The sequence below is a fragment of the Bombyx mori genome, chromosome 4 (assembly GCF_030269925.1).
Source record: "Bombyx mori chromosome 4, ASM3026992v2".
Taxonomy (NCBI): Eukaryota; Metazoa; Arthropoda; class Insecta; order Lepidoptera; family Bombycidae; genus Bombyx; species Bombyx mori.
In genome coordinates, this window is record NC_085110.1 from 15,617,601 (window position 1) to 15,643,125 (window position 25,525).

The 25,525-nt window shown below is 39.3% G+C and overlaps 2 protein-coding genes across 5 annotated transcripts in view; both read right to left on the bottom strand.

Annotated features, from left to right (window-relative positions):
- The window catches only part of LOC134198821 (uncharacterized), a 301,226-nt gene that overhangs the window by 125,297 nt on the left and 150,404 nt on the right, over nucleotides 1-25,525 (bottom strand). The window lies entirely within an intron of this gene.
- The window catches only part of LOC105842315 (zinc finger protein chinmo), a 74,109-nt gene that overhangs the window by 8,125 nt on the left and 40,459 nt on the right, over nucleotides 1-25,525 (bottom strand). For all 3 annotated transcript variants that reach the window (XM_038021863.2, XM_062668371.1, XM_062668372.1), the window contains exons 3-6: nucleotides 1,702-1,925; nucleotides 875-1,200; nucleotides 585-790; nucleotides 171-365 (exon numbers count right to left, since the gene is read on the bottom strand). In XM_038021863.2, coding sequence (XP_037877791.1) covers nucleotides 171-365; nucleotides 585-790; nucleotides 875-1,200; nucleotides 1,702-1,925 — 951 coding nt within the window. The remainder of the gene's footprint in view (nucleotides 1-170; nucleotides 366-584; nucleotides 791-874; nucleotides 1,201-1,701; nucleotides 1,926-25,525) is intronic.

Here is a 25,525-nt window from a genome sequence, read left to right on the forward strand (position 1 = left end):
CGCTGATACGAATGCACCAGACGTATTATCCTTTAGGCTACGACGACTTCAGAAATATAATTTTGAAGTATAATAATAGTGCATTATGCATTGTTTATTTCACACCCGACATAGATTAATAAAGTTTTACCTACATATAGATTCAATATATTATTGAGTTATAAATTTACCGTCAGCAGTAGCAATTCCTCCAGATTTGCTGGTTATTATTTTCGTTGGCCAAATGTCGGGGCTTTGTTTGGGTGGCACCGAAGTCTCTATCGGCTTCTCATGGTAGTTGGTGCCGGTAATGGACGGCGCCGGTGGCGGCGAATTGTTGTACCCCCCACTTGGGTGGTAATCATTATCATTTTTAACCCGTAAATCTGGAATCATCATTAATGAATGTGTCATTGTTATTTTGCGAGGAAAATAATTTATCGTGTGAGGTGCAACATTTGTTATTAAGCATTTTAACTGCTTTCTATAAATAAGGTGCAAATTAACAAACAAAAAATTCTATTCAGACATACTTTTTTTCTTATCGCGAAATGTATTGCTTGAATGATTTTTGGATCTTTCTTCAGCTATTATAGTTTTAATACCTTCAGCACCCTGGTCGTTTGGCAAGCGTTCCATTATTTCGTCGTTAGCGGATGCACTGCGTTCGTAGCCGTTGTTCTTAACCGGATTGCCGTGGGTCGATGTGCAGTCTGGGGGGTTCTCCTCATATCTAGCACTAGCTCCAGGCGATGAACGGGTGTCCGGCTCGTCGGCGACACTCCCGCAGTGCGATGATGAAGAACTTTGCCTGGAATTTCAGAAATGGAGTTTTCGTCATTCTCCCCTATACCTGTCATAAATGAATGTAGATGCTGACTGAACTCATCATTACCTGTAATTCCTTGTGATCGGACTCTGGCATGGAGAGGACTTTGGAGGCGCTGGTCGGCGGTGAGACGGGTGTATTGGCAAGTGGTGGCCGGAGGGCGCAAATCGCCCTATGTTTCCACCGCTATGGATGGGCAGTCCATATTGGGGCATAATTGGAGCGAAAGTGGTATTGTGGGGTTGCAGAGGGGTAGACTCTTGGACCTCACAATTCCCCGACCCTGATACCGGACTTGTCTTTATACGTGTTTGGTGACGTTCTCCAGATGATTGCTGTGTTTGTTGTTTTACCCAAGCATCCTGGGACATTTCCATAGACAGACCCTTGACCTGAAACGATATTATTTTTAAAAGTAAATTCAATAAGCCTTGAAATTGTTCGGTGTACTGATTCAGTTACATGCAGGACACTTGTTTAAATTTACATCGGAGTTGTTAAGATTGGATGGGTATTCAAATTGACAATTGTCAAAACAAAGAGCAACCTCGGCCTTCGACGACACACAATGCGTTACAAAATTTAATATTAGTTAGATAAGGTATGAATTGTAATGATTTTTGTACTGGCCTAATGATCAAAATTCGACCATATTCACTGATGTCTCAAGATTTAGATTGCTTTAATATTTTTATTTATGTTTTCAACACTAAAAAGTGTAAATAGCTAATATAAAATAGCGGTTGATAAACAGACTAAAAATTTAAATGTACTTTGAATGTTATTATAATATTTATGTAAAATATAAGAAATTGGATAACTTAATCTGAAAAGAGAAAGGACATGTGAAATTCTAACTCCTTAAAAATGGGTGGCTTCATAGGTAACTTTACCTGTAAATTCTCGCCGCTTTTAAGAAAGCTTGAAAGGGCATCCTGGCTGACGTGTACCTCGCCCTTGTACATGAATTCGAGGAGGGCCTGCATGTTGTCGGCAGTGGTAGCCTCCAAAATGACATAACAAGCGCCCGCATGGCTAGGTGGCGCCGTGTCGAATAACTCTTGAAAATGTTTACTGCACGCGGCCAGTATCACCTTATGCGCTTTGAATTGGCGACCTGAAAAGGAAAAAGTACATGGTGAGACTATTATCAATACAAACAAAGCAAATAAGACCAGGAAATTCTTCGGTCTGTATGTCGCATTTTTGTTTCTGGTCATAGAGTGGGTCGAATTATTTCATTTTGTCGAACTAATGCCAAAACTAAATACCGCCTTGGAAACACACTCTTCTGTGGTCAAGTTAGTGAGCAACGGTGATTTCTGGTAATGTTTAAACTAAACAATGTAGATTACACTAAAATGTTTTGTTGTGTTGATTGTCTTACATTTTATTGCTCAAAGTTATTGAACTTTTTTTCCCTACCTAAGCTGATAGCTTTGAGAGGCTATGTCAGCATAATCGGGCGAGTAGGTGAGCTCACGGGGCTCAAACCGGGAGTGTTGCTAATACTGGACCTAGCAAGAGCAGTGCTTCGCAGAATCTACCACCGGACTGGAAACACGACCCACTGAGAAGATCCGGCGAGAAACTCAGGGGGCTCTATCTATAGGTTAATTTACTGGTTGAGCCCTTCGTCGCGAGCGACGGGCTTGGCGAGGGCGACGCACTGTGCTTGAGTTAATGGATCGGGAGGATCCGTGATGACGTATTTAGGGCGAGATTATTGAACGAGATCATGACATAATATAGCTACCGACGTCTATAGAAAACATAATTCACCGATATTAAATTCGAACCATAAAGTTTCAATCTATTTCGCCTAACAGTTCCTCCCACTCTTAAATCGAAAAGTGCGTGCTTCGTAGAAGATATAGGCTAGTAGTTTCGAATGGTATTCACAATACGCTTTAGTACCAGTAATTGTGTAATTTCAATTAATTAATTTTATTTTTTTTCATATAAAATGTAATACTGTTTTTACCACAAGTCATACGTGACAATTTACAATGGGGGTACATTTAAAAGCGAAGGTTATAAACAAAAAAAAAAAGTATAACTAATTTATGTGTATTATCTATGGTATCTAGTATCGCGCGGTGTAGTCCCGTTGACCCTATTCTAATTTTATAAGCGTCGGTTCACATGAGACGTCTGCCGCCCACGCGATGCAATAAGCCATAAACAAAAGTCAAGGTGCCGGCAATTACTATTCAGCAGGGCTGTGCTTGTATATTTAGATCGTGTATACAACTATCGACTGTTCTCCGTTTTTCTGTATATCCACCGCAATTCGATTTAATTTTTATTTTAATTCCCATACAAGTCGCTTCGAAGGTTTCTGTAACAGCTGTCTAAAGATACGCTGAAAAAAGAATGTCTTACAACCATTAAGTTCCAAGCCACAAGATTACTATTTGAAATTTAGTTTTTTTAAAGGATTTTATGGCCTGGTAACTAAGACCTTTAAGTCATGTCTTATTTTAATTTATATTCTTATTTTTATGAAAAATGAAAATATGAAATGAAATGAAGATGATTAATTTGAGACATTAATCAACTGGGATGAAATTAATTGAAATGAAATAAGATGATATGGGATGGAATATCATCTCAGCAAAATGGTGGTTATTTACTGAAATTTTTAGTGGACTTTTTGGAGGATCCCGAGAAGTTACGTCCAGCGACTTTGTTTAATTTTCCCACATTTGTGCACTTTCACAAATATTAAGCTATTAATAAACCACCGTTATTATACATTTAAATCTGAAGAAGCACTAAATAGACAAAATAAAACAAATCAGATAACTTCACTCCTCGCGTTCCCGCCAAAAAGTCGAAATTTAGTTTTGATCCACCTACTTTTATTTTTATTTTTTTTTATTTTTTTATTGTTAAAATTAAAAGAAGGCAGGTAGGTTTGGTAGAAATTAAAAGTCATCACTTTTAAGTCGCAGTTTATTAACGGTCTAGCCTGATCATTCTTAATACATTCAAAATACGATCTATAAATTATATTGTAACATTGGAACGATTTTATTTATTATGACAATTTGTATTATGTAACCCTGTATACTACGTGTAGTATAGACGTGACAATTTAGTATGAGGAAAATATATTTGTTATTCAGTTGTAGAGTAAATTGTAAATTGAAAAAATAGTAACGATGATAAAGAAACTCGCATATTTAGCATTAGGTATAGAAAATCGTCGAAGTGATATTTTGGGGAGCCGTGGAGTGTGGTATAAACAAAATTAATTTGATTTCGTTTTTTTTTTGCTTAGATGGATTAACGAGTTTACGCCCCACCGGTTTGTTAAATGGTCACCGGAGCTCATGTACATCAACAACTTAAATGCCGCCACACACTTTGAGACATGAGTTTTAAGTGTCAGTTTGATAGTAAAACGGCTACCCGACCCCTCTAGCCTACTGAGTTTCTCGCCGGATCTTCTCAGTGGGTCGCGTTTCCGATCCGGTGGTAGATTCTGCGAAGCACTGCTCTTACTTACAGTCAGTGTCAGTGTTAGTGAAATAGCCTCTCAAGGCTATCAGCATAGGTAGGGAAAAAAACCCTTCTAACCGAAACGTAATATTGTTTCGTGGCAGAAATACCTACGCAGAGTCGTGGAACCTATCTGTATGGGCTCACAATGCGCTATCATCACTACTTACACAAATTATTTTTATTTTTGGGTTTTATTTATGTTACACGATATTATTCCTTCATCGTGGAAGTTACTGGTGATCATTTATTATGTACGTATTTCAACAGAAAATTTATTATTATTAATTAAATTTTCTAGAACGGATTGCGTTATGAACCTAAAAAAACTTGATGTATTACGTACGAATAGTATTTGACATTGTATATTTTAAAAAATCTGCGGTTTGAATAAGGAAGCGAAGAAACAATATGAAGTTTTTTGTACTTGTCCTGACTAATTTATTTTTACTATTCCACCGTACATTTACTACACATTTTACATTCCACATGAAATCCCTGATGAACATTGAAAAGAATATTCAATTCATAGGACTGATTCTACCATGGTAAGGAGCAGCATATTGCGAGCGAATACTTTTGCAAGCTCTCTTTTCTTTTTCTTTTCTAGATCTATCTAACCTTTTTTTGGACTGTATTACTTCGCAAATCCAGTCTAGAAAAGGGATAAGCATTATTTGAGTCTAATATTTCAAGGTGCGCAGTTTCATGCATGTTGAGATGCCTATTGGCCCTGGCACCCGCTTAATATCACTTCTAACATCAGCTACACACAAAGAGCGATAAAAAAGATGCGTATCTATTACGTAACTCACGAATATTCAAACATCGCGACGAATTGTCGATACTAGAGCACGCTTGTGCTGTATGTTCATCTACTATTATTACACTATAGTTATAATGGTAGGTATATCTAGTTACGTCACTACGACGAATAGAGCGGAACAAAATACTGATGGCCTTGTACTCAAGCCGTATGCGCTATTAGGCTGCGCACATGCAATGCGATTACTCATACATGTTATATCTATATATTAATACGTGAAGGAAAAACTTTGTATCCCCTTTTACGGAGGAGGAGTATGAAATTTCCCACACTTATAGAGAATATAGAGAAGGAGTGCAGAATGTTAATATTTTTTAAAATTATGCCTAAAACATACATTAAATCAATAAAAAAAAACATTACATACACTACCATGTACTTGACGCACACACGCATGCATACTATTTATTTATTGTAGAACTTTTGTTCTTGACGTCTGTGATCAAATTGAGAATCAGAATAGATTAACTATTGTTTGTCTTTATTAATATTTTTCTATAGTGAAATTTGGCGAAATTTGTGATTATAAAAGTATAATAGTGTTTGAAAATAGAATCATAATAGTTTACAAACTTACAATTTCAATTAATTATAGTCGAATTTCAAATACTGCGGGACCACTAGTATATTTTAATACTTGAATTGCATTTGAATCATCGGCGTGCGTCATACATGTTTTGTTAAAATCCAACTTTTTTTACCCTCTGTCTTTTTAGCCATGAGCCCAATGCTAAAGTGAGGTTATGTTTTAGAGGAAAAGTATTTTGAGTTTGAGCAAACAAAATATAATGCAATTTATGTTGGACTTATACTGAAAACACGAATGACAGAACATAAATAAATATTACAGTAGTGAATTTAATGGGCGCTTATATTATTACTATTATTATTGGGGCTTTTTATCTGATACCATGGTACAACAATTACAACACTTATCACTGTAAAATTTTTTTTTTTTTATTAACATTAAAATATTATTATAATATTATTATATATTGATACAATTATTCTTACGATGCAATTTATTTAAATAATTAATTCGATTCTCTCTAGAAATAGATACAAAACGTGTAAAAGTGATTTTTATCAAAATTAGCTCCTACCGTGTTTCATGTAATGAGGCAAAAACTTTATATTTGTTAAATTGACCCAATGTCACGAGTCTCTGGCATCTCAAATATCTAGCAATTTGATAAAACAATGACTCAGACATACGAAAAACGGAGGAAAATATTAATTGCATAAAATTAATGTACAAATGGGGCAAACAGCGATTATAATAATAACTTTAGCGTGTAAATGAAAAATTAAATATGTAAATAAAAAATAAAAATTAATGTAGCACGCGGTCTTTAAATTTGAATAAATTAAATTTATTTGCGTTGAAATATTCAATTTAGTGAGATCACTCATTAAGTTCAGTACTTGCATCTACGACTTTAACTAGTATTTGGGATGGCTATTGGTATTTATTCTGTTATCGGTATAGGAAGCAATCCCGCTAGCAAAAGCCTTTTTTTAAAAACTAAACTGACTTCAGTCGTAGTCGAAAATAAGTTGAACCCACATTACGTGGTTGAAGTTACCAACAACAAGACTAATGAAAGACGATGGATCCAATTTGGAAGATTAAAATTTCTTTTTTGAAAATACACTCATTAATAAAATTATTCGACGACAGACTTCTAGACTATATTTACATAAGATGCATTATATTGATTGAATTTAGCATTACCCTTACATATACCCTTGGCTTAGCGTAAGTTGGCTGCCTACTAGCAATGAATAACAGTGTCTTAAGAGTTAGTTAATATTATCTTCTTTTTTTTATCTGCATGGGTGGCCGAACTCACAACCCACCCTGGATAGTAATTACCGGTAATTACCCATAGACATCTACAACGTAAATTCCACCACCTACCTTGAGATATGAGTTCGAAGCTCTCAGTATAGTTACAACGGCTGCCTCACCTTTCAAACCGAAACGCATTACTGCCTCACGGCAGAAATAGGCATGGTGGTGGTACCTACTTGTGCGGACTCACAAGAGGTCCTACCATAGTATCATAATAGTAGGTAGCGGCTATGTTTTGCCTCTAATTTTGCTGATATCCATGAACGATGGCGATTACTTATAATCCTGCCGTAAACTAATCTACCTTAATAGCAAAGAAAAAAATAATGAAACAAACTTTTGTTATTATAAATATTAATAAAAAATATATTACACAATTTCTTGTGTGAAAAAAAAAACAATTTAAGAATGAATAATCAACTGCTTTATAATAAATTATAACAAGCTTTCGTCACTGGAGTTTGTAGATCAAAGCTTTTGATAAAATATTATATTATAGAGGTTAGACGACATACCTGAATCACCAATTATTATTTGTTTGTTTTCTGCTTTAAATATAACTACAGACTACTCATGTGATTTATCTAAGCCTTTCTTTCTTACAAGATAAACATTTATCCCATTACAAAACCAGTTTGCAGTTTATCTCATGACGATGCCGGATATGAAACAATAATAAAAATAATAAAACAACATTTTTGCATAACCGATGTCATTATTTGCGAGGTGAAATCTGATTTCGTTTTGTTTCAATTTAACACGGATCAAACTAAGCAGTGAAACCTTATAGCACTCAAGGAAATATATTATGATGAAAAGGAATTTATTTGCGAGTTTGATTGTGCATAGTAAAAATTATCTTTGAACAAAAATTCTTATAGGAAGTGTAAAAAAAAATACGGAATCATCTCGAACAACTTCTCACAACATTCTCCTTGGATACTACCGTCTTGAAGATAGACAGCAAAGTCTCTCGGTACCAAGAGATCGCATGTACAATTTTGATGCGACTATAAAAAGATGTACTCAACAAATGTTCACGATTGACTTCCACGGCGAAGGAATAACATCGTGTAATAAAAATTAAACCCGCAAAATTATAATTTGCGTAATTACTGGTGGTAGGACTGCTTGTGAGTTCGCGCGGGTAGGTACCATCACCCTGTCTATTTCTGCCGTGAAGCAGTAATGCGTTTCGGTTTGAAGGGTGGGGCAGCCGTTGTAGCTATACTTGAGACCTTAGAACTTATGTCTCAAGATGGGTGGCATATTTACGTTGTAGATGTCTATGGGCTCCAGTAACCACTTAACACCAGGTGGGCATTCCGATAGAGGCACCCGTCACGTGCGGACGTGCTCATCGTCCACTCGATCGCCCGGTCTTTGTTCGCCCGGCTTTTGTTAGCCCGGCCATTGTTCGCGCGGCCTGTGTTCGTGGTACATCTGCCGACTAAGTGCTCTTTCTGGAAGTTTTTATTTGTTTTGTTTCCTTTTGTTGTTTCTGTGTTCGTGGTACATCTGCCGACAAAGTGGTTTCCTGCAAGTATTTATTTGTTTTGTTTCTTTTCGTAATTTCTGTTTTGTTGTGCTTTTTCTTTGTCCTGTAGTAATCGCGCCGCATTGCCACCTGTGTTCAATAGAACCGCTCAGGTCCGAGAAGTTGGGGCCTCGCCGCAAGGCGAGTGTTTTCAAGACCCGGGGCCGCCCCACCTGGGTACTCAGCGATCATGGACGCTGTATTCGCGGAATTCCTCCGACTTCGCCACCCACAGCTCGCCTCGGAGTTTTTGGCCTTCAAGGCCAATCACACTGCGAGCCCTCTCGAGGACTCCGCCGCGCTCGCTGCTCCTGCGTCGCCTGTACCTGCGTGCAGAGCTTCTGCATTGAGCACCGCAGCCTCTGTCGTGCCTGCCGCTCCCGTGTCGCCTATACTGGCGAGAAAAGCTGCTGCGTCGTCCGCCGTGACCATCGTTTCAGCTGAGCGATCATCCGCGGCCTCCGTCGCGCCCTCTAAAACACCTACACTTGCTCGTAGGTCGCCTGCACCCGCCTCCTCGTGCTCCGACTCTGACTCGGACATGGAGGTCGACCTCGCCCCCGCCTCATCGACGGATGGATTCACCCTGGTACAGAAGGGTAAGAAGCGTGCCGCGGAGTCTCGAGCTCCCGCGGCCGCTAAAATTAGCAAAGCCGTGAACGCGTCGCGCCCCCGCCCTCAGACTCCCGTTGCGCCCCCAGCCCGTGCCACTCCGTCGCCGCGTCCGGTGGCACAAAATAAAACCCAGACCCCTCCCCCGGTTATCCTTCAGGAGAAGGCAGCTTGGGATCGAGTTTGCCTGGCCCTTAAGGCCAAAAATATAAATTTCACGAATGCCCGTAACCTCGCGAACGGCATTCAAATTAAGGTTCAAACACCCGACGACCATAGGGCCCTCTCTTCTTACCTCCGTAAGGAGCGTATAAGTTTCCATACGTATACGCTCCAGGAGGAGCGCGAACTCCGCGTTGTAATACGCGGAATCCCTAAAGAGTTAGATGTAGAGCTCGTAAAAGCCGACCTGTTAGAACAAGGCCTACCAGTGAATTCTGTACACCGTATGCACACCGGTCGCGGTAGGGAGCCATATAATATGGTTCTAGTCGCTCTCCAGCCTACCCCCGAGGGTAAGAAAATCTTTAACACACAGACCGTCTGTAGGCTCTCTGGTATCGCTGTCGAAGCCCCCCATAAAAAAGGCACTCCTAGCCAGTGCCATAACTGTCAATTGTACGGGCACTCTTCCCGTAACTGTCACGCGCGCCCCCGATGTGTTAAGTGTTTGGGCGATCACGCCACGGCCCTCTGCGCTCGCGACCAAAAAACCGCGACGGAACCGCCTAGCTGCGTCCTGTGTCGAACACAGGGTCACCCCGCGAATTACCGTGGTTGCCCCCGAGCCCCTAAAATAAATCGCCGCGTCGCCCGCCAAAACCGCCTCCGAGCTTCCGGCCCAGACATCAAAGCCTCGGCACCCTCTGCGTCGCAGGCTAAGCCAGCGTTCGTTCCGGCGGCGGTGCCCAGTGTCTCGGCCTGGGCAAAACCGCTGCCGTACACGAACACGGCTACAACTCCCTCCTCCGCGATTCGTCCCGCCCCCGCGACTCGTCCCTCTCCCGCGACTTGCCCTCCGACCGCGTCCGACAATCTCGCTTTAGCGATCGACTTCTTTCAGTCGATCAACTTTGAGCGCGTTAACGCTTTGGGCGACGCCATTCGCGCTGCCTCCACTGCACAACACTTTATCGCCGTTGTGCAGTAATACGCCGACGTATACGCGTCATTAAATACGTACGTCCTCCCCTCACTCCGCCGGTAATCAATGGCGTATATAAGTAGAATAAAGCCCCTATCCGTAACGATAGGATTTTTTAACGCTTACGGTCTCGCAAATCAACGTGATCAGGTTTCTGACTTTTTGCGTGACCACCAAATTGATATCTTTTTAGTGCAGGAGACCCTACTTAAGCCCGCGCGCCGTGACCCTAAAATCGCGAACTATAACATGGTCAGGAACGACAGGCTCTCTGCCCGTGGTGGTGGTACCGTCATTTACTATAGAAGAGCCCTGCATTGCGTCCCGCTCGATCCTCCCGCGCTCGCTAATATCGAAGCATCAGTGTGCCGAATCTCACTGACGGGACACGCGCCGATCGTTATCGCGTCCGTTTATCTTCCACCGGATAAGATCGTTCTAAGCAGTGATATCGAGGCGCTGCTCGGTATGGGGAGCTCTGTCATTCTGGCGGGCGACCTAAATTGTAAACACATCAGGTGGAACTCACACACCACAACCCCGAATGGCAGGCGGCTTGACGCGTTAGTCGATGATCTCGCCTTCGATATCGTCGCTCCGCTAACCCCGACTCACTACCCGCTAAATATCGCGCATCGCCCGGATATACTCGACATAGCGTTATTAAAAAACGTAACTCTGCGCTTACACTCGATCGAAGTAGTTTCAGAGTTAGATTCAGACCACCGTCCCGTCGTTATGAAGCTCGGTCGCGCTCCCGATTCCGTTCCCGTCACGAGGACTGTGGTGGATTGGCACACGCTGGGCATCAGCCTGGCTGAATCTGATCCACCATCGCTCCCGTTTAACCCGGACTCTATCCCGTCTCCTCAGGATACCGCTGAAGCCATAGACATCTTAACGTCACACATCACCTCGACATTAGATAGGTCATCGAAACAAGTTGTAGCGGAGGACTTCCTTCACCGCTTCAAATTGTCCGACGATATTAGGGAACTCCTTAGAGCTAAGAACGCCTCGATACGCGCCTACGACAGGTATCCTACCGCGGAAAATCGTATTCGAATGCGTGCCCTACAACGCGACGTAAAGTCTCGCATCGCCGAAGTCCGAGATGCCAGATGGTCTGATTTCTTAGAAGGACTCGCGCCCTCCCAAAGGTCTTACTACCGCTTAGCTCGTACTCTCAAATCGGATACGGTAGTAACTATGCCCCCCCTCGTAGGCCCCTCAGGCCGACTCGCGGCGTTCGATGATGACGAAAAAGCAGAGCTGCTGGCCGATACATTGCAAACCCAGTGCACGCCCAGCACTCAATCCGTGGACCCTGTTCATGTAGAATTAGTAGACAGTGAGGTAGAACGCAGAGCCTCCTTGCCACCATCGGATGCGTTACCACCCGTCACCCCGATAGAAGTTAAAGACTTGATCAAAGACCTACGTCCTCGCAAGGCTCCCGGTTCCGACTGTATATCTAACCGCGTTATTAAACTTCTACCCGTCCAACTCATCGTGATGTTGGCATCTATTTTCAATGCCGCTATGGCGAACTGTATCTTTCCCGCGGTGTGGAAAGAAGCGGACGTTATCGGCATACATAAACCCGGTAAACCAAAAAATCATCCGACGAGCTACCGCCCGATTAGCCTCCTCATGTCTCTAGGCAAACTGTATGAGCGTCTGCTCTACAAACGCCTCAGAGACTTCGTCTCATCCAAGGGCATTCTTATCCATGAACAATTCGGATTCCGTACAAATCACTCATGCGTTCAACAGGTGCACCGCCTCACGGAGCACATTCTTGTGGGGCTTAATCGACCAAAACCGTTATACACGGGAGCTCTCTTCTTCGACGTCGCAAAAGCGTTCGACAAAGTCTGGCACAATGGTTTGATTTTCAAACTATTCAACATGGGCGTGCCGGATAGTCTCGTGCTCATCATACGGGACTTCTTGTCGAACCGCTCTTTTCGATATCGAGTCGAGGGAACCCGCTCCTCCCCACGACCTCTCACAGCTGGAGTCCCGCAAGGCTCTGTCCTCTCACCCCTCCTATTTAGCTTATTCGTCAACGATATTCCCCGGTCGCCGCCGACCCATTTAGCTTTATTCGCCGACGACACGACTGTTTACTATTCTAGTAGAAATAAGTCCCTAATCGCGAAGAAGCTTCAGAGCGCAGCCCTAGCCCTAGGACAGTGGTTCCGAAAATGGCGCATAGACATCAACCCAGCGAAAAGTACTGCGGTGCTATTTCAGAGGGGAAGCTCCACACGGATTTCCTCCCGGATTAGGAGGAGGAATCTCACACCCCCGATTACTCTCTTTAGACAACCCATACCCTGGGCCAGGAAGGTCAAGTACCTGGGCGTTACCCTGGATGCATCGATGACATTCCGCCCGCATATAAAATCAGTCCGTGACCGTGCCGCGTTTATTCTCGGTAGACTCTACCCCATGATCTGTAAGCGGAGTAAAATGTCCCTTCGGAACAAGGTGACACTTTACAAAACTTGCATAAGGCCCGTCATGACTTACGCGAGTGTGGTGTTCGCTCACGCGGCCCGCACACACATAGACACCCTCCAATCCCTACAATCCCGCTTTTGCAGGTTAGCTGTCGGGGCTCCGTGGTTCGTGAGGAACGTTGACCTACACGACGACCTGGGCCTCGAATCAATTCGGAAATACATGAAGTCAACGTCGGAACGATACTTCGATAAGGCTATGCGTCATGATAATCGCCTTATCGTTGCCGCCGCTGACTACTCCCCGAATCCTGATCATGCAGGAGCCAGTCACCGTCGACGCCCTAGACACGTCCTTACGGATCCATCAGATCCAATAACCTTTGCATTAGATGCCTTCAGCTCTAATACTAGGGGCAGGCTTAGGGACCCCGGTAACCGTACTCGTCGAACTCGACAAAGAGGTCGACGTGCAACCTAACCCATGCATCAGCCCGCTGAGTTTCTCGCCGGATCTTCTCAGCGGGTCGCGATTCCGATCCGGTAGTAGATTCATTCGCGAAACAATTGCTCTTGAGTTGTTAGGTCTCCTTCGGAGGCGCTCGGGCAGTTGTTAGCAAATCCCACCCCTCTTGGCTGAGCCTTTGCTCGCCCACCTGTCCTGGTGAAACTGGAAAGGCCTTCGGGCCACCAGCAAACTTTCAATCATAAAAAAAAAAAAAAAACCAGGTGGGCGTGAGCTCGTCCACCCAACTAAGCAATAAAAAAAAATATGTCAGATCATTTCAAATAATTCCTCGTCGCATCGATAAACGCAAGTGTCCGGAAGCCCTTACGCAAGAGGCACAGTACGATCGTTCCGCTCGCACAAACACCGCCCACAGATCTCATTCAAAATACTTCCTCATATCAACCGTTTTTCTTTGCATTATCAACAGTTTTAGAACAATCACTCGACATAAACAAATAGTATTTTAGTTACGTGCAGAGTACAAAAAAAATCGCCTTCCTTACTACTGAAGTTGCCTGTCTATTTAGAGATAAAATACATTTTTATATCTCTCTATAATGGGCTAAACAGCTCATGACTCATCTAAAAGTATACTGAGATCTTAGAACTTATATCTCAAGGTGGGTGGCCCATTTTCGTTGTAGATGTCCATGGGCTCCAGTAACCACTTAACACCAGGTGGGTTGTAAGCTCGTCCACCCATCTAAGCAATAAACAAAAAAATAATAATAATAATTAAGTGATTACCAGAGCCTATCCTATACAGCCATTACAAAGTGAGTGCTCCCATCACATTTGAGACATGAAGGGCTTGAACGAGTATGTCAATATGATCCCGCAATAGTTCTGATAGTAACACTGGTAGATTAATTCGGAAAAGAGGTGTTCGAAGTGTTATTGTTAGATATATAGAAAAAAATAAACTGGCATTAAAAAGTCTTAATATTGTATGTTAATGGTTGAATTCGTTGAATTCGGTCTATTTCGCTGGTTCGCGTTCTGTATAATTTCGGGACAGCTTGTTCTATGTTTATTTCGACATTCAACAAATACTTATGTTTACGCGGAAACGAACAGTCATTTCGAATAATACATAAAATAATCCAGTTTCAAAACTTCTAATGCTACACCAAAACTGTAGTTTAGTTTCGGAAATTGAGTCTTAAAAAAGAAATACGAAGTCAAACCGCAAATTTGTTTTCAATTCTCAAAGATAAACAATATCTTGGTTTATTGAAATGTTGAGAATCTCTTTTTTAAGAAAATCACTTTTTTAATTTTTGAATCGTTCTAAATTTATGGACTCATTGCTTTAGAATTTAGAACGATCTTTGGCCACGTTCAGACGAGGAAAAGTTATTATAAAATGGTTTTTGATGCAATTGTCATTTTAGAACTCAATCAATGAGGCAATCTTAATTTTTTGAGTAGAGTACGCATCCAATACGCTTAGTTCAGCAAGGATGATGTGACAAGGAACCGACAAGGGTTGCCATACTCAATTTTCTAAATTTTCCCTTTATTTATTATGTAGTGGAACAACCTTTTTTTGTTTTTATTATCAGTCTATATGAAAAGATTGTTATTAGATTTTTTTCATTATTTGTATTCAAGGTTCCCATGCTAAAAGTTTTTTGGCAACATTTTTTTCTACAATCTCTTTAGTTGTGTTTAGTTTTCACTAGTATAGGTTGTGAGTCATGGGGCTGACCATGAATAGCAGTTGAGTTGAATATACGACTAGGAATTTTAATTGAAGATGTACTCAGACGAAACGCAGTTGAGAGACAAATTTTAACGTTTATGATGCTGGTAGCCGAAATACAAACATAAAAAAAATTACATAATTATAATAAATATATTCAAAACCATATTGAGCGTACAATAGTGACAATTAAAACGTATCTGTATTATAGTTTTTTTTAAACAATAAAAATCGGAAAAATCATTAATTTAGTCATATTGGATAAACCAAAGATTCAAACAAATTTTTCAGTGCGGCATCCCTGCACGCGACCGACATTGGTAACGCAGCTTGCAACACCGCCGCCATTGGCCTCATTTTTAGACCCACTAAACGCTTATCTTGCATGTGTGCACGGTGCGTTCGATTTTCGATGGTTTTCAGTAAATTTGTAAATGTTTATTATTATTCCACGAAAAAAATAAAACAATTTATTCAAAGACTGTATAATAATATTATAAAATGATTCTTAATACTATTATACAAAATAGTTTAAGCTTTAAAATTCGAATACAATTTTTTTTTTTAAATAATGCTGTAAACAAAAACGTCAAAGAACAAAAACGGTTAGAAATAGTTTTTGTTTTTTTTTTTGTTTTTTTTTTTAAATTTCGAATATGACAACATGATAGCAATTTAAATGTTGCATGCTGACCTACATTCCTATACAATTTATCGTTTACTAAATGAGCGCGTCGTATGCGAGGGCCCCAGTGGCCATTGCAACGAGACTACGCGTAAATAGGTCATCGAGCGACTGAATAGATTATTATTAAGGATGAATAAGAACGGTCTCGTCGTACAATAGAAAAATAACAGAATATACCATACCTATTCTGTTATAATATATTTATGATTTTAAATTATTCCTTTTTCGGAGAGTACTGGTTTTTCTTTATGTTCTTTTTTTGTTCATGTTAACTTCACATCAACGATGTTGTAACGATAGAAAAGTAGAGCTATGGGTTGATAATTTATTTATCTTTTTATTCATCAGGCAAAAACCAAGGTCAAGTTTATTTAAGTAAATAATTAATTTAGTATGTTAATTGCAGCTTAATAAGATCTTCCTTTATTAGTCATGGAATGTGTCTTAAACTCTAGTATTTCTAGTCTCTAGTATCTCTAGTTTTTCGATTCAAAGCACGTACTTCGAAACTGACTGGTTTTTATAATACATTTATTTTGTGAAAATAAAAATATAAATCGTCTTTTCTGTTTTAATTAAAGAAAAAAAAAACTGAATGCAAATTGTAATATGAATTTCTTTCATGGGCATATCAACCATTCTTAAAACTATTAATCCGAAAAAAAAGCCTTTGCATTTCTGTTATACATAAATCGATACCGTTACTCTCTCTCGTATTTCCTGAAATATCCGCAAATAGAGGTGCGGATGCGTGAATTCGACGCGAATCTCAAATCAAATTGAAAACTCTACCTACCCGTAGGCCCGGGCGGATGCAAGCGTAAACGACATCAGCCCCCCGCTCGACTAACCCCATTTCCCCCCTCGTTTAGATGACAACGCCGCTCGGAGGGGGACCGGCACCCCCTTTTTCAAGGTCGGGCGAAAGTTCGCCAGAATGGGACAGACATACGCATCCCCGGGGAAAGTGCAAGAGAATAGCGGGACAGAAAATCAATCTTGCAGGCTGGGGTGGGTAACTAGGTGAGCAGTTTCGATTTTGTGCGTACACCGTATTCGTGTTAATGGATGTTGCAATTTTAATTTGGCTGCGTGATGGGCGTGCTCTGAGCGACGTTTGACGTAATGCGGATCGACTTATAAGCGGTAATGTGGCTTATAATAAATAATTCAACTTATAGTGTGGTCTAATCGAATTAGTGAACGGAGACGAACCTAGTTTAATGATTTGAAATTTAGCGGCTTGGCTCTGCCCCTGGCATTGCTGAAGTCTATGGGCGACGGTAACCACTCACCATCAGGTGGGCCGTCTGTCTACAAGGGCAATAAAAAAAATAATTTTTTTTTTACTTACTTTACTGGTGGTAGGGTAGGGTCTTGTGAGTCCGCACATGTAGGTACTACGGCCCTGCCTATTTCTGCCGTGAAGCAATAATGCGCTTCGGTTTGAGGGGCGGGGTTATAATTTACCCGTTGTAATGTACAATCGCGACTTACAACTTATGTCTGAAAGCGGGTTACATTGTTGATATCTATGAGCTCCAGTGGCCACTTCACAGCAGATAGGCTGTGAGCTGGTACACCAAGCTAGGTCAATAACAAAAAAATTTAATAAAATTTAAACAAAATTTAAACAAACATAAAATAAATTTCGACTTACAAATTACAATACGTGATTTTTCTATTAATTATACGTAATACTTCAGTGTGAGAATATGAAAGAAAACACATTTTTTGTCGTTATTTAAATATTCGAAGTTTTAATTACAACATCCAGATCGGTATCTAAGACAGATGTACAATTATTTTAGAAAACAATTAAGTAAATGTACCATTGAGTAAAGTTAATTTAAATTTCTATTCCGAATGTAACCTAGATTAGTTTGGTCTGGAGGCCTAAGGGCTAGGCCGGCTTATCGGCAAATCGCATGTTGGAGTGAAATAAAGCTGAATAACCAAAAAGAATCTAGATTTAGATATGTAGCGCAACCTGAAACATTTCATGAAATTGAAATAATTAATTATTTGTTCCAACGTATTGAATAAATACATACGTGTATTTTTTATTTTTCAAATAGACTTAGAATCTCGGGTCTTGGTTCTTGTGGCGTATACATTTAAGTATGTTGATGTTTTCACGTTTTTTTATTAATGCTGCGAAAAATCTTATATTCGAATTCGAGGGTGGGACAGGCGCTTTTGAGGCTGAACCTAATGTCTCAAGATTTATTTCTTTTAAGGAAAGCTTAGCGCTACAGCTTAGCGACATTGACAAGGTCTCATACATATAATAGTATCAATATACAGTAACCCAGTCCAATTAGACTACACACGTGCACTGGGATAAAGTAAATTAACAACAAGAGCACGAGATGTGCCATTTATGATGTGTTAGCCACTTAATACCAGGTGTGCCATTAGCACATATCTTCAAATAAAAATATAAGTTGCTTTTAATCAATGAAGATACTATGTCGACCTTCAGAACAGTTCTCCGTGTTCCAAAAATAATGCTATGTATTTCCGTGCATACCTTCGGTTCAGCATGGCGTTTCCTCATTTACGTTTTATTTTAAAATTTCATTTTGTGTAAGCTATTCTTGTTTTGTTTGATACAAACTTTCATTATAGCGATAGGTAATTAAAAAACAAATGATTATTTTACACCATTTATATATTAATACGTTAAGCAAAAACTTTGTATCCCTTTTTACGAAATTTGCGCGGACGGAGGAGTATGAAATTTTCCACACTTATAGAGAATATAGCGAAGAAGTACACGATGCTAATATTATTTTTTAAATAATGCATAAAAGATACATTAAATCAATAATGAAAACATTACATACACTACATACCATGTATTTGACGCACACACGCATGCATACTATTTAATGTTAAACTTTTGTTCTTGACGTCTGTTGTCAAATCGAGATTAAATATTGTTTGTCTTTGTTAATATTTTTTATAGTGTAGTCTTGGCGAAATTTGTGATTATAGAAGTATAAAATACAATCATTATAGTGTACAAACTTACATTTCCAATTAATTATAGTCGAATTTCGACTACTGCGGGACCTCTAGTTGTTAGAATTAGGTGTAGTTAGTTAGTTTAGAAAAAATCTATCGAAGCTTGAAATCGACTTGCCCTCCCCTTCAAGTATGGATAGATGTTTTTTGGACACAGAACACCTAAACTTAGCACCCCATTTCACGCCTTTTAGCTCAAAGGCGCACTTGTGCGTGTTACACATTTAAAAGCTGAATCCGTTCTAACCCTTTCGTTGCACGCGTTCCACAGCTTTGATTACCGAAACAGCTCAATCATAATGACTACCCAATTTTAAGATCAAAGGTACCTTACCCTTTCGCGGAGCCCCAATCAATAGCATGCATCCTCCACCGAAAGGGGGAAGGGAGGGAATTAACGCAAAACATGCACAACTACACAAAATACACAGGCCTCCACAGGTAGGGTTGGCTCGTGTCCTCGAAATCTCTGAATCGTGTATAAATTAGATACGATTTACGTCACATTCAGCCTTTAAATATATTTAAACATACAATCGTAGTTAATGTTGTTGTTAGTCTTAGAAATTTCTTTGGTATTTTTTATTGTTCTTAATAAACGTTCTTGAAGACGTGCGTATTGACAGCCAGCCCCATGGTGAGTGATTACCACCGCTTAAGAGACATTAGAAGCATAGCAAATTCCTGTTACTTACTGTCACGTAATTAGCGAATTACTGATTAGTTTGATCGCACTGACTCTCTTAATATCTTTCAATGGTTTACGATCAAAAATTGTGACAGCCCTACAGTATGAAGGGTGGCTTTGTTTTACGTATAATGCATTCGAATATAACTCACGGGAGGGGGGAGGCTTGGGGGTTGCGGGCACACCCTCTCCCACCACAGAAACACCTTGATTTTTTGATGGTGAGGTACCACGATAAACGATTTTATACCCTCGAAAGATTGCAGCCTGTATTTTATTGTTATGGTTTTAGTAATAATATTTACGAACGTTTATTTCAGTCGTGATTTCGGTGTGCTTTTTAACTATTCGAGTATGGTAGATACCTAAGATGGGTGAGAATTTCATGTATTTATTTATTAATGAATTTTACTGTCAAGTCGAAAAATGTTAATCCTCATTTTCTAAGTTTACGAATTTCCTTAAATAACCGTATGAAATTGACGCTGTTTTCAATGAAGCCTCGACTACACGATCGCATTTACAAACCCGCAAAACCTCTACGAAGGCCCTGTGTTACAAATAATCTATGAACTTTTGGAGCTTTCGTAAATTTTTATCACTAGTTAGCGATGGGTCATTAAGCGTGAACTTTATATTGTTTCCAGCCAAAAGTTTACGCAAACATTTCAAACAACAGTTTTTATTGGAGTATGTGAGTAGGATAGCTCATGGTTCACTTGCTATTAAGCTCTTACTAGAATTTATAGACGATTACGGTTACCGCCTCTTACTTACATGAAGTTTAATCTCAATTCTATGCCAACACTGCACCATAGAAATGACCTGTATCTATTCCAATAGCCCTTTTAGACAACTTTTAGTTGATGCTCTACTAAATACTTTGTGTGTGTGTTTTTTGCACGATAAATCAGTAAGTAATTAATGAATTGTAGTTATATGATATAGTTTCCAATTTTTTCGCTTTTTCTCGTTCAAATACTGATTTAAGCCTCACAGTTTTAGATTTTTAATTGTGAAGCGTGGAAGCACGTTGTAGCTATCCATTAATTTGCAATACAAACGTAGATACGATATTCAATATTTATGACGTATCGACAATTATTATAATCTGTGCAGTTTCCAACGATTAATTTCAGAATAACATCTCGAAATTAATATTTTTGGAACTGTTTTGTCATCAATTTAATAAGTTACTGAATTATTTATTTTAAAACTAAAAGTTTCCATTATTGGGCGCTTTCATGTCGTTTTGAGTGACATACGACCGAAAGCACCTCGATGCTTGCGACTAAATGTTATCTTAAGAGAGGGAGAGCGGTATAGTATTGTAGTTCACTAAGCTAAATAACACCTTGTACCACTATTTGGTTCTAGGTTACGTTACCCTTATCACGACGTGCATTATCATATCTGATAAGCGCCTGAAGCGCTATCGGCTACACGCACGTTTCCTATATACGCATCTAAGTTCAATAATAACAATAGATATTTCACCGACGATGAAATTTAAAACGACCCATCTTTACTTTAGGTAATTTAGAAATAAACACATTTATTTTGCAACAACAGATATAAATCTTTTTTTTTTGTAAATTGTGTTAGGTTAGTGTACTTTTATGAGCCCATAAAAACACTTTACTTCACTGTTTATTTAAAATAATTTAATTTACATTAAATTTCTGTACTGATTTACATCCTCAGTATTGGTAATGGAGAAATAAACACATTTATTTTGCAACAACAGATATCATTTATTTTTTTTGTAAATTGTGTTAGTTTAGTGTACTTTTATGAGCCCACAAAAACACTTAACTTTTTATTTCAAATAATTTAATTTACATTAAATTTCTGTACTGATTTACATCCTCAGTATTGGTAATTGAGAAATAAACACATTTATTTTGCAACAACAGATATCAATTATTTTTTTTTGTAAATTGTGTTAGGTTAGTGTACTGTTAAGAGCCCACAAAAACACTTCACTTTTTATTTCAAATAATTTCATTTACATTAATTAATGTCTGCACTGATTTACATCCGTATTCTGAGTTGCAGAACTGTACTACGCGCGGTCTGAATATTGACTGACTCTTAAATTTGGAAAATATAGTGGATTAAGTGAAATTGCTGGAACTGCAAGATGTCGTATAAGAATAATAAAATTACGAAGAAGATGAAACATCGTTTTGCTGAATGCACCATATGTACATACAAATGAGGGTTATAACAGTACGAGTTCTCAAAGCGCACGGTTCATGTAATGTTAAGCTGTAACCGGACCACAGACATCAGAACGTAAATGATGCCAGAGTTAAGAATTGAAGTCAAAGTACTCATCGTGCGAACTCACAATGTGCCTTAACATTATTTGCTGTTTCAGCTCTGCTACTTAGAAAGAAGCTCAGCGACTTTTACAAGTGGTAGGACCTTTGGTGAGTCCGCACGAGTAGGTACCACCACCCTGCCTATTTCTGCCGTGAAGCAGTAATGCTTTTCGGTTTGAAGGTTGACAGCCGTTGTAACTATACTTGAGACCTTAGAACTTATATCTCAAGGTGGGTGGCGCATTTACGTTGTAGATGTCTATGGGCTCCATTAACCACTTAACACCAGGTGGGCTGTGAGTTCGTCGACCCAACTAAGCAATAAAAAAAACTTATTTTCTAAGTAACAATTTTATAACATTAATTATTGTATGATTATTGTTTTTTTTACACTAATTCAAACTACGTATCTTACGTTTTTATCAGCTATCTCTAGAACTAAACATATTTAGATACATTAACTAGTCTCTTACTTTTCAATCTTCCTTCTAATCAATGAATTTTTTTGGCATATAAACATTTTCAAGCAATATTTTTTCTGTTCAAAACATTATTGCTTCCATTGAATTAAATTAGCAATTAATCTTAATAGCTCCTTGATAGTATTCACCTTAGTTTTTATAGCTTTTACGATTGTTTAAAACAAAATTCCGAGTCTAAAAGCAAAAGTTACATCGACAACAATTTCAATTTATAACATTTACATTACTTTTTTTTTTCTTTCTGCCACGATCGTATGTTAGTAAACACCATTACAATATCTTTGTAGGAGTTAGGTACTTTCAAAAATCCACAGTGATTCCCGGACGAGCTGGTTCGCTGAAAACTGTGCCGGTTACCGTATTTTATGAAGCATAGGCAATATCCGAGAATAGTTTCTGTGTCGTTAGTTCGAGAACACGAAATCGGGTGGCCGCGTCGGGGGGTGGGAGCGACACACATAGTGAAGCCGGTCGATACTGCCTGCTCGTCGCTGCGTTCTAGCTCAATCCAGAAAACGCATTGAGTTGAAATGTATTCGAACAAAGACAATGAACGGGTCGGCTTGTTGGCTTGTTGGCTTTGCTTCAATACGAAAGGGTTGTCTCGGTTAATTGAAATCTCGGCGTGCTTCATCACTACATAGTATAAAACAAAGTCGCTTTCTCTGTCCCTATATCTGTCTGTCCCTATGTATGCTTAAATCTTTAAAACTACGCAACGGATTTTGATGCGGTTTTTTTTTTAATAGATAGAGTGTTTGAAGAGGAAGGTTTATGTGTATAATAGCATCCATTAAATAGTGGAGAAATCTATATATATAAAAATGAATTGCTGTTCGTTAGTCTCACTAAAACTCGAGAACGGCTGGACCGATTTGGCTAATTTTGATCTTGAATTATTTGTCGAAGTCCAGAGAAGGTTTAAAAGGTAGATAAATATGAAAATGCTCGGAATTAAATAGAAATAACAATTTTGTTTTTTCTTTGATGTGTCCCCCCCTCGGACGGATTCCTTTTGTTTGTTTTAAGTTTATTTTATACAAAAGTTTAGGTCTTTTATTTATCAATTGAGGCACTACGAAGTCTGCCGGGTCAGTTAGTTTTAAATATAAATCGAACTTTACCGAATTGAGTTAAGCTGCAGTTTTTTATAGCAACATCCAGTGAGGCATCCGTTTGTATATTTTTTTCATTCGTCGTAGGGTTTTTTTTCTATCGTTTCAAGAATACCTTTACAGAAATATGTGAGCTTGGTAGTAATTACTTTGTGCTATTTATTTATACGCCGCGATTTTTTTACAATAATAATTATGGGAAACATAGTCGTATAACCTAACCATTTACCAGTAAGACGGGAAAGCGTCTTGCACCACCTTACCTATTTTTGCCTTGAAGTGGTAATACATTTTGAATCATAGTTCAGGATTGCCGTTATAGTTAAAACTAAGACCTCATACCTTAAGGTTGATGACAAGGCTGAGCTCCGGTAACCACTTAACACCAGATGGGTCGTAAGCTCGTTCACCCATCTATGCAATAAAAAAACCAGGACACCGTAAGCGGCTTCGTCTGAAATAAGGTCGTAACGAAGATACGGTCAACGATGCGGAAAACGAGATACAGCGCGACGGTAAGTGGGGGCTCAGCCTTAGATGCTCTCCCGTTACAGACTCGCCTCGCACAAGGAGGAGTGTCAATGATTTGTCCAATTATATGTTTATTCACATTCCGACCGTATTATTCAAGATTCACGGTGAGATAAATTGAAAATGTTCTTGCTGATATTTTTAAATAACATCCAATTTAATTGCTGATCTGTGAATTGGATCAGCAATCACATTTTTTTTTTATTGCTAGATGGGTGGACGAGCTCACAGCCCACCTGGTGTTAAGTGGTTACTGGAGCCCATAGACATCTACGACGCAAATGCGCCACCCACCTTGAGATATAAGTTCTAAGGTCTCAAGTATAGTTACAACGGCTGCCCCACCCTTCAAACCGAAACGCATTACTGCTTCACGGCAGAAATAGGCAGGGTGGTGTTACCTACCCGAGCGGACTCACAAGAGGTCCTACCACCAGTATATACCATAATATCTTTTACAGTGCATTTAAAAAGACAGGCTGTATCTCGACAAATTAAATTAGAAAAAAGAAAAAATATCACAACTATTTTTCAATTGAACCGAATCCAAGAAAATTAATCACCAGAAAATAACCTAATTCCGTAATTCACACTACGAAACCAAAGATGTAATATTTACTTACTATGCACTATTGATAAAAACCTACATAGAAAGAGACATTTTTGTAACCGGAACCTGTCGTCTATTCATAAAATTCTATTCAAGAAATAAAATAAGCATAGAATAAGTGTAATTTAATGATACAACTTGATTCACGAGAACGGGTTTTCATAACTAGTTTTGCTCCGAAGATGGAAACATCTGGTTATAGCAAAAAATTCGATAATATAATTTCTTTGATAGTACAATAATATTTAAACAGCTATATTTTATTTATAGCAAGTTTTTATATGTGAAATCGTGTTTAAGAAATCGATATTAAATTTAAGCTCATGTATTTTTTGCATTAAATGAGTTGATATACACCCGGTGAAGTCGTTCTACCACCCGCCTTGAGACATTAACTCGACTGTCAATCTTGATTGGTTAACCCATAGATACAGCCCACTGAGTTTCTCGCCGGATCTTCTCAGTGGGTAGCGTTTCCGATCCGGTAGTAAATTCTGCTAAGCACTGCACTTGCTAGAGTTTGTGTTAGCAACGTCGTCAGGTTTGAGCCCTGTGAGCTCACCTACATGTTAGGGTTACGCTGATATAGCCTCTCAAGGTTATCAGGTTAGGTAAGGAAAAAACTGGATTGCTTCCCGGTGGAAATAGGCAGCATAACATGGCTTATTAGTGCGGATCCAGTCACAATAATATCACCAGGAATCATTTAAAACTCAAGGCCATGAAATCTACAATTCTTTAAGCCATATTTTCACTAGTAAAATCATTTTAATTCGTCATTTCGTTCATCAATGCGATTTCAATAATAAGCTACATACTCTTCTATATAAATCCGCACAATTAAGTAAGACGTTCGGCTGTAAGAACGTTCACCTCGTTTTAAACAAAGCAGCCGAAAAAAGTAGCGTTGCCACGAAACTCAAATTTCTAATTACGTCGTACAACACCCAGGTTATATTACACAAAGACCGATAAACGTAGTACAGAGAAGCCAGAATCGTTTCAACTATAAGCCTTCCATTTGTGAAGACGACCTCGACGAGTGCAAACTTCCTACCGCCCACGACCGCCGCCCTGCTAC